This window comes from Pleuronectes platessa, chromosome 21 (genome assembly GCF_947347685.1).
Source record: "Pleuronectes platessa chromosome 21, fPlePla1.1, whole genome shotgun sequence".
Lineage (NCBI taxonomy): Eukaryota > Metazoa > Chordata > Actinopteri > Pleuronectiformes > Pleuronectidae > Pleuronectes > Pleuronectes platessa.
The window spans coordinates 8,679,425-8,690,193 of record NC_070646.1 but is presented as its reverse complement, the minus strand read 5'-3'; the positions used below and the strand labels follow the sequence as shown (position 1 = coordinate 8,690,193).

At 43.2% G+C, this 10,769-nt stretch overlaps 1 protein-coding gene across 1 annotated transcript; it reads left to right on the top strand.

The window, feature by feature from the left end:
- The first annotated feature begins 966 nt into the window (after positions 1 to 966).
- Positions 967 to 8,279, top strand: sncgb (synuclein, gamma b (breast cancer-specific protein 1)). The gene is made up of 6 exons (XM_053414357.1): positions 967 to 1,278; positions 4,918 to 4,959; positions 6,115 to 6,242; positions 6,843 to 6,860; positions 7,742 to 7,783; positions 8,271 to 8,279. The coding sequence occupies exons 1-6, from the start codon at positions 1,158 to 1,160 to the stop codon at positions 8,277 to 8,279; spliced, it is 360 nt and encodes a 119-aa protein (XP_053270332.1). The 5' UTR covers positions 967 to 1,157.
- The last annotated feature ends 2,490 nt before the right edge of the window (positions 8,280 to 10,769 follow it).

Genomic DNA, 10,769 nt, shown 5'->3' with positions numbered 1-10,769 from the left:
TTAAACAGCCAGAAGACCAGACATCCTCCCTGCACAGCCAGGTTCAGTGGGTTCCAGATAAATCACTTTACTCTCTGCACTTAGATTTTATCAGGCACCAAAAACAGGAGTGACTAGACTGTTATTACACAGCAGCAGGTTATATATTTTTGCCCACAGTTATTTCTCCCCGTGTGCCACATTTTATTTAAAGAGCACTATTTATAAAAAAATATATAAAAAAGGAGTTGTGGTGATATCAATAGCATCACCATGATTGCTGTGCTGCTGAGTCGGCATGTTTTGCAGGACTGGGACCATGAGGAGGAGGAGGAGGAGGAGGAAGAGGAGGAGGGCACTTGTGACTCATTCAGGTTGAGATGACAAAGCAATTTCTCTTCACTCCCAACAACAGAAATGGCAGCAGGTGCTTTCTTGTCTCTCTTAACTCAGTGTGATGCAGTACAGAGGGACTTTATGATATTATATAAAAAATCTGCATAATGCATAAGCAAAATCGTGCATAAAATAAATAAATACAATTTAAATCTATGCGTAATATATATATCTTTTATTAAAGGTTAGCTGCAGTAATCACATCTTTTGCACAAGCTGTGTGAAATGCAATCACAGATTTCATGTCAAAACCATATGAAGAGAAAAAAAAAACCCTCTTCATCTCCAGTGCTAAAGCCCTGCCGGTTATGTAACAGTTCTCACAAGCTCAATATCCAGAAAGGTGTGTCCAGAGCAACATGTCAATCAAAAAATAAGCAAACAGCGTGCTGGAGGCTGAGTGAGAATCATGAGGAGAAAGAGATGGATGAGAGTAGAGGGATGGCTGAGGGGCGGGACTGCAGCATGACTTGAAAATGCTGCAGCATCCGGCCATCCCTCCTCTTCCTCCTCCTCCTCCTCCTCCTCTCTCCATCTCGTGCGTACCCGTCGTTTCCTCCACCCTCTCTCTCTCAGTCTGCGTGCTGTAGCCTTGCTGTACAGTCCTCTGAAACCTTCTGTTGTGCAGCACCAAAGGGAGGAGGAGCCACCGGCACTAGCATACACACTCACTCACACAGACCAACACTCTCCTGACATCCCTCCTGCACATCCACTGTAAGCACCAGTCAGCCAGCCAGGCCCGTTTGGAGCAGGGGAGCCCAGCTGTCTCGTCACCCAAGATGGATGTACTGATGAAGGGGTTTTCCATGGCCAAGGAGGGAGTGGTGGCCGCCGCAGAGAAGACCAAAGCAGGCATGGAGGAGGCAGCCGCCAAGACCAAGGAAGGGGTGATGTATGTAGGTAGGTAACACGTCCTATATGTGCAAAGTTTTATTAGGAGATGCACTCATTTCTTTGTGTGTGGTAGCACTGTGTGTTTTTGAGGTGGGGTCCCATAGGTGCCCATGTCTGGGACACTCGTGAGAGGTGAGTGGAGAAGAGGGAGGAGCAGGAGGAGAGGAGAGAAAAGGAGCAAACGAGTGAGCAGAGGCTGGATCCTGCTGCAGGACTGGTGCAGGGCAGAGGGTGGGGGTGTGAACGAGTGAGGGATGGACAGATTGATGGAGAGGGGGGTTGACATGGAGAGAGAGATGATAATAAAAGTTACAACCGGGCAGCAGGGACGGTAACTGGTGGAGGACTGGTTTGTCTTGGGATGGGAAGAATAAAGGAGAAAGAGTAGGAGGAAGGAGGGAGGCTGCAGGATTTCAGGATGTCACTGCCTCAGGCTTTTATCACCGTCCTGGTTTATGCACACTCAGTGGCTGGTGGAGCGGCTTGCAGAGGATGGACTCTCCAGAGACTCCATTTCTGTGCCTTGTTAAAATTTTAAGAGCTGACCTACATGTGCATTGCTCCGGTACATTTATCTGGTACATTTGACATTGATTTAAAAAAAAGAATTGTATAAATACACAATAAAAATGCAAGTATACGATGACAGGACGTTTTAAGTCAAAGAATTTGAATGAGTACTTTTTTGAAGATGCTTCAGACGCCGTGTGGCCCGCTGCACGTCCCTGCACGTTTACGTTAGCTGTAGCAGCAACTGCGTCACATCTCAAGGTTACCCCGAGAATCAGGCTTTTAGGCCGCCTTAGAGGGGAGAGGGGAGGGGAGGGGGGGAGGGGGGTGCAAAAGTAAGAAGGCGGGTGAGGAGTTTGTGGACGTCTACGTCAGTCCCTCTCTCCTGCACTCCCGTCCACTGTCATGCAGCAAAATCTTAATGGGGACGAAGAAAATTGGAAAATGCATCCATGCAAGAGTCAATGTCACAAGATAAAAGAGCGAGGAAGGGGGGGGAGAGGGAGGTTCAGGCAGACAGGGCAAGGATCACTTGAGCACTGCAGCATTTGGACCATGCAACCCCCACCCCACCATAAAAAAAAAATATTATCCAAAGGATTCGCCAGTGCACGCCGCTCTGATGACTAACCACCTTCCTCCCCCAGAGCTCTTTAAACAACCCCCCACTCCAACCACCCATCCTAGGGAAAAAAGGGAAGATGGAGAGATGCAGGGGGAAGAGACAGAGAGAGAACAAATGGAGAGAGAGAGAGAAGGGAGGGGTGTTATGTCAGATGCAAAGATTTGTGCCTCTGGTCTCGTGCATGGCCCCCTGGATGAACAGATGGAGGGACAGACAGAGAGGGACAGGTGACGTGCAGCGATGGAGGGATGGTGGAGGAGGAAGAGGTGGAATGAAAATGACGTCTGGATGTTTCCGGGGAGTGCAGGGTGGTGCCGAGCTCAGGTAAAGGAGAGGAGGGAGGAGAAGACGGGTAGAGGAAGAAGAAATGAACAAGGGAAGGAAAAGAAAATGAAAATGCAGATCACAGGAGGTGGGAAAAAGAGAAGAGAGGGATCGCTGATATGATCACTGGAGGGAAGATGGTCGATAAAGCAGTGTATCTGCCTGCAGCAGACTGCAGCCATCAGTATGTGAATGTGGGAAAACTGTATCGAGGTCGGCATGCTCGCTCTAACAGACAGGCCCACACCTGGAAACACACTACAATGTACTAGTTTATTGGGTTCTTTATTTAACAATCACTATGTATTTCCTATGTTTTAATCAGAATAATAAAAAATTATAAATTGCACTTTAAAGAACCGATTTTCCTTCACAATAATATGTAAGAAAAAAGGTTATAAGCACTAATTTCCTGCGCAGACACTCAAATATGTCTTCAGGAATTTGACAGCAAAGGATTTTTGCTTGAAAGGGATCTATCAACCTTTTTTCCCTACGTCATAGGCGTCACCTCTATCTTTTCATCTGTGCATATGTAGAAAATGTCGGTGTGTACACATATTAATATCTCAGTGCTTATATTATATATTCTATGTTGCTGCAAATATATAGCACATATCAGCACTGATATGATAATTCATTAATCACAGGTCAAACGCCACAGCAAAAATCATCAATATGAAAATATCCCAATTTTTGTCAATTGAATACATTATTTTATCATAGGAAAAAGCATTCACACAATCTAATCCATGCGATCTTCATTTACCGAGGCAGCTTTTCATCGGGATTATGATTTATTATCAGGATTATTTAAAAATGCTTTCTTGTTCATGCTCAGCAGGGTCCTGTGGTGGAACTGCATCCTTTTTTTGCACAGAAAAAAAATCTGGTTTCCTTCCAAACACCTCAAATCCTCTCCCATAGATCACAGTTTGTTCCTTGTGATGGTGGAAGACGGATCACCACAGGCTCTCATACTCAAGTGCAAGTGACACTCACAGGGCTCCCTCTGTTGGCTGAGAGAAAGAAGCTGTGTCATTGCAGTGTGTGTGTGTGTGTGTGTGTGTGTGTGTGTGTGTGTGTGTGTGTGTGTGTGTGTGTGTGTGTGTGTGTGTGTGTGTCGGGGCTGTGCTGCAGTGCTGCTCAGTGCTCAGGCACGTGCCCCATGTACCACGGGGAGTGTGCAGAGAGATGGAGGAAGCAGCAGCCACACACAGAGAGGACGAATGGATGCAGGAAACAGTAAATGGCAGCGTGTGCTATTGTGTGAAAAGCAAGAGACACAACAGTGTGTGCGCATTTCACTCTCTTCAGATTTATCTTTCCTTTTCCTTCCTTCGTTTCAGCCTTCCAGCCATTATACCCTTTCATCATTTACAGCAGATATTTCTCTCTTCCTGTCCCTCACTCAAGCAGATTATACAACCACAATTTAATCTGCTCCAGATCATGCTATAATCAGCATAGGATTGCTGAGCAGGGAGAGAAAAACCCAGAGACGCCATTCCAATTAAAATATCTCCATTAAAAGACAAACTGGGGAAAAATGTGAGAGTCCAAGCAGACGACTAAGAAAAAAAGGACAAGTTCACTTTAAACAAGCAGGAAAGCACGTCAGTAAAAGTAGGTCTCTAAATGTATTTTTAGAAAGAGTAATGGATACTGCTAACACGACACTCTCGGGACGGTCCTGCAGCCAGCAGCAGCAGAGAAGGGCTTTTAAAAATACAACAAATATTTGGGTTAGCACATTATTTAAAGTTCTGCGATCATTCCTGTGACTTTGTTGCAATGTATTAATGTTCTTATCAAAATAAAAGAATAACCTGTTAATTTCATAAACAACATCCCTTTATTACACAGACACAATATCTAATTTGGGCATTGTGACGTTCTGCATTCATGTGATGAGTTTTTCCTCTTCTCATTACTATGTCAATAATCAATATATGTATTACATCATCGGTCAGGTCATGGTTTAATACCGTACTTGATCAAAATTAATGGCATTTTACACTTCACTGATTAAATGACCAAAAATGAATGATCTTTCACTAAATAAGCATTTTACTTTACAAAGACTTCAAAATTAAGAAATATTAAATATGTTGTTTCCATACTACGGGCCTATAGTGAAGGTTGTGTGCATGAATTTGATTGTAATCTCTCTCTTTGACCCACAGGCAATAAGACAAAGGAGGGAGTTGTGTCATCAGTAAACACAGGTGAGAAATGTTGTGTACGTGTGTCGTCCCATTTATGACCTTAGCCATATTAACTTCATAGCCCAAATCCATACAGAGGGAAACACAGACGTCTGCTTGTTATTCTACAGAGGATAACTACCTGAAAAAGATCTTTGCTCAGGGTGAAACCTTTGTTTAGATCCGTTGTTTCCTCAACTCCTGCAGCAAAGAGGAGAAAAGCAGTAGCATTTCATCGAGGCTTTTGCTGAAAAGCTGGAGACGGTCTGTGGAAATACTGGATAGTCCAGTACAGGAGCCTCCACTCTGTTTATTATTTGATGAGACAGTCCCAGATGTTTCTGTAAAAAAGCTCAGGAAAACATCTGTATGGTGCTCTTTGACAGAGTTGGAATATAACCAGACCGTTAGCGAAACAACCAGCTACTCTGAATTGTTGTAAAACTGAAAAATATGAAAATGCATAAAATATAAAATAAGAATATATGAGTTTAAAATATAACTGAAAAATAGACTTCAAAACGGCTGGGATAAAGCATACATTTCAAATTTGTGTTATGGCTGTTTAAGGATGTTTTGTGATGTGGGCCCTGTGGCCATTGGGGGGGAAATACCCACTTTAATTGCAATTCTCAACAGCAGCTGGGTGTTGGTCGCATTTCCTGTCCTCCAGCCTCAGAGGGCAGTAACGAGCCCATTAAAGATTTGCACACCAGAATCAGGAGAAGAAGAATACAGCAGAAAATGTATTTGAAGATTTTGGTTAGTCAGACGAAATAATTCACAATTTAGTTTTTATTTGATCAGAGAAAACATTTGACTGATGCATAACCGACACACCTTTGTTAAAATGCAGCACACAGAGTGTTCCATGGAAGCATCCGAGCCAATCCTTTCCAGATAGCCCCACTGTTCTCTTCTTGCTCTTATGAGATGTACACCACATCCACAGGTGCCATATTTAAAAATACTAGATGTAAATGCTGGTAAACCCTGAGATCTTTTGAGCAGGTACTTAAAAAACCTAAATAGATAGGGAGCACCAAGGTTACACACTTGCAGGCTCATGTATGCGGCCTTTACGTACGGAAAAAGACATCGTCCGTTTGTTTGTGTGTGTGTGTGTGTGTTTGTGTGTGTGTGTCACTACTAACCCATGTCTATTCTGCCTACCAGTGGCCAACAGGACCGTGGACCAGACCAACATCGTGGGAGACGCAGGGGTTGCCGGGACCAACGAGGTGTCACAGGCGGGTGGGGAGGGCGTAGAGAACGTCGCCGCATCAACCGGGTTGATCAACCAGGTCAGTAATCATGGCAACGTTGGGTGAAACCAATTGGCTTCAACAGGTTTAAGTCACTTGCCACTAGTATCACCGTAAGAGGGCATAAAGACTTTTTTTAAATCGAAATTATTATGTTTTCGAAATTTTGATCTATTGTGAATAAACACATTATTGCTTATAAACCTTTTGAAATTTTGATTAATTTATTAATGTCGAAACATTAAAAGAACAGAGAAAAATGCCAAAGTTTAAAATGATGTCTTTAAAATGTTCTTTCTATTTATTTCCTAAATATATTGTCCATAAAATGCCATTTATATCTAACTCGTATATATATTTGCACTTTATTCATAATTTTGTTTGGTTCTCAGTCATGACTAAATTTAGGATTGTAAAATTCTGTCTAAAAGATTGGTCCATTGTAATTTGAACCAATAAGATTTGATGACTTGTCAAACCTGTTAGATGTATGAACATCTAACGTTTTGTGTGTTTGTGTCTCATGCACGTCTTTGTGGCAGTGTGTGTGTGTTTTGCGTGTCACGTGTCTGTGTCGCTGTCGTTCTCACGTTTTCTCTCGTCTATGCTGTTTGTGTCTCATCTGTGTTTTCCTGATAGGAGGAGCCTGTATACGAGGTGCCTATTGGACAGAGCAATGTGGGGGTCATAGGTCGTCCCCGGGGTGGGCTCGGGTGAAGGACAGACAAAGAGGGGATACTCCGCATGTTTCACCCACAGAGTTATCAGTTTATTAGGCTCACCTGTACAATGTGATGTAATGAGTCAGACCTCCGTTTTGAGCTGGGATTTCTTGCACTGGATTGCATTAATTGTACAGTTGGATTTAAAAAGCTTGTAATTCAGTGTATATCAGATAATAACAGCCCACAACAGACTGGGTGAGCGTCAGGAGAGGAGAGGAGAAAGAGCTCAAACGCAAATTACTTCATTGTTTGGGCTTCGGCCAAAAGCTTTCACCGAATTACAGTATAAAAGCATGAAATACAACTTGATATCCAACAACTTCCTTACTTTGCGATCACTGTCTTCTCACCTCTCAGACACTTGCTCATTCACGTGGTTTAGGCAACGATAAATACTAAAATTGCTCATTTCTAACCATGTAGCTCCTTCATGTAGCCCCAAGTGCAGAATTCATGGCTCTTCCTCATTCATTCAGTAGCTTCATGCACCGCTCAGGCTGAACCAGCCCTGTGTCCCTAGAGCCTGGCAGGTGGAGGTTTCATGTCCCTCTTAAATCTCTAATCAACTAACCGACGCCCCCTAGAAAGTGTTTTAAGCATGACTATAAAGAGTTGTTGAGTCAACCGGACAGCATGGTCCCTGTATCTGCTTCGTTATATCACATCTGGTTAAAACCAAAGGTAGACAGGTGGTCGATAGTGCTTTTGGCCCTCCGCCCTGCCCATCGCCTCATTCTTTTCATCGTCACAGAAAAGCCTCCACCTCTCTTTCGGGTCTAATTTATCATTCTCCTACTTTTTCCTCTCCTACAGGGAGAATATGGAGGGATGGAGCAGGGCGGCCAAGGAGGAGAGGTAAGGAAACAAGTCAGGCCGCTGATGGAGTTTAAACAGAGCGGCTTATGAATACCCAGCAGCTTTCCATGAGAAATATTGTTGTATTTTATTACAGCATTCACTTCATGTGACAGTTTTGGCTAGTTTGCAGATTAATTAGCAAAATTATGATTCATTAAATGAAATCAATTGCCACAGAATAGTAAAGGAATACATATCAAAAATGTAAATTAATTTAAGATGCAAAAATACTATTATCTGCTGTTTTTTCGTTCTTTATTAATGATGATTACATGAAATGCAACAAGGGATCCCCGGTTGTAAAAGCAGCAATTAAACGCAAATAGCTTATACTTTAGAAAAAGTACTCCAAAATTGTACTTGAGTAAATGTACTTGTAAAATGATCTTGATGTGTAATACCTGTGCCCATTACTTTTACGATGTGATGCAACTTTTAATCTTTTCCTCTCTTTCCTTTCTTTTCTCTCTTTCCTTTCTTCCAGGGGTATTAGTTGTCTTCAGGACCCCCCCAACCCGCCTCCAGTCTTCTCCAGCAGCCCCCCCAGCCCCCCTCCCTTTGCAGACTCCAGATGTTCAACATATTTTTTTGTGACTCTACGGAACCAAATCAACTAAAACAGACTCTTCCAGATGCAGCACCTCAGCCCCTGTATCCACCCCCCCACCCCTCCTCCTCCTCACACACCCCTGAATCCCCACCCCACCCCACCGTCTGACCCCCTGCAGGCTGTAGCTTCTCTTCCACTGCCCATCTTACCCCGCCCCCCCCCCCCGCCCCTTACTCACCTGTGTGTTAGTGTCGTCCTGATATGAGCCCTGATGTTGTTACTGCCCCCCCACGCCTACAAACCTAAAGGGGAAACCTCACACACAGACACACACACACACATACCAACACGAACACACACGAACAAAAAGAGACACACTTTCATTAAACACATGCATGAAACACACACACAGTGCATACCACCAACGCCAGCACAGACGCACACACTGACCCGATCAGTGTCATCTGTCAGAAATGAGATGGTGGTTGTGAGAATCCACTCAGGCCTCTGCACTGCAGTGCACAACAGTAACGGATGACTGAGGCGGGGTGTGAGCTGCTGTTTGTGTGCCTGCGTGTCCAAAGCTTATATTCTATATATATAGTATATATATTCATGTGTGTATGCATGTGCAGTTGTGGCATATGAAACAAAATACAATAAATCTCCGGACGCTTGTGCAGGGAATCGTGCGTTGATGGCGGATCTCGTTCTGTCGTGTGTGTGTGTGCAGTAGTTAGTTAGCCCCGGTAGACTGCATGAAGAGATTTTTGTAGAACGACTCGTCACGTGTTGAAACTGTAGAGTAGCAGCTGTTTCCGTGTGGCTTTGTATGGCTTAAGTGTGTGTCTCGCCTCGACGTGTAGAAACAGGGTTATTAACAGTGTCGTTCACCTGAAAACAACGCACAGGGCTCTTTCTTCTAATCGATATTTAATATTCACATACAAGCTGCCATCGATAACTGATGGTTTGATCTGGGGCAACAGGGGCATCTCTCTGCAAAAAAACATAGTTGAATGATAAATTATAATTGGTGATTGGAAATCCTGAATATCTTCCTATTTTCTGTCCCAATTCAGCCCAGTGTTTCCCATATGAAATAACCAGTGGTGCTCCAACTTTGGCAGAAAAAAAATGATGTGTTCATATCTATAGGTTCAAGCAGATTAGTGGATATCAAAGTTTCCAAAGGCACCAGGGTGGAAAATGTGCAGGAAAATGCTGTAAAAACCATTAAGAACTGAGTCTTGGGTTTGAATGTTTCTTTCATTGTAAAGATAGAGTCGGGTCAGGATGAACTTGGATAAAGGTGGAAATCAAAAGGGAACATTTTGGTGTTTTCAGGGGAAAATGAGCAGTTGATTTCTTATTATCATGTAGTTGCTTTTTGGTGTTTGTGAAACCGGCTTGCATGCCATAGAGGAAAAGTGAGCAGCCTGGATGTCATTCAGATTTCTGTGATGAAAACGATCACTCAATAAAAGGGAATCGGTCCAATGAGAGCGCAGGATGAAGGTTTGTGTTTTCACTGTAGTTCAGCTTTGTGTGTAGTTCTGTGTACAGCTTGAATTCTGGGATGTGTAGTGGATTTTTAGGGGTAGTTTTTTTTTTTTTTTTTTTACACTCACTGGTGTTCTGACCCGCTCGACTGTCTCGGCCAATCAGGCGATTCCCTCCTCTCGTCACTCTGTGTAACGCCACCTTCCACTGCTAGTCTGTGTGTGCGCGTCAGTATGCACTGTATGTGTGTGCGTATATGTGTGTGTTAACGTAGAACGGTTTCAGCCAGCAATGTGTGTGTATGTGTGTTTCTGGAGCAGGTGTGTGTTTTTACTTTGAGGCCAATGGAAACTGATGACTGCATGTTGCCTTATTAAGCAATCTGACATTCACACACACAGACCATACACTTCAACACTCTTACACTAACAAGTACACACTGTCTTAACACCCCCCGCCCCCCAACACACACACAAATACAAATACACACACACCATGTTTAAGTTGGCATCAAAGCAGACTCGCTGATTTTATAAACAGTACCAGTGAAATTAAAAATGTTTTGTTGAAATCCAGCTACGGTGTGGAGAGTTTATTGAAGAGGGGCCTGAATGAAAATACAAGGCTTTGGTTATCTTCACATAGTCGGGGCCATGGAACAAAACTGAGCAACAAGTCCCAGAAAAAGTTCTTTGTTTACTTATCAATATCTTTATTATTTTATTATTTTGTCTGTGCTGGGAGGTGGTTAACTTAGCTAAGCATTAAAACAGCTCAAACAAATCAGAGCGTACAGCACAATTAATTTACCTGTTGTAATTCATCCGTTTAAAATTGTACAAAACGTTAAGTCTAAATTTGAAGTCTAAGCAGTGTCGGTAGCAACAGTCATTGCCTGATACTCATTAAAATAAACTCACGACACGCCCA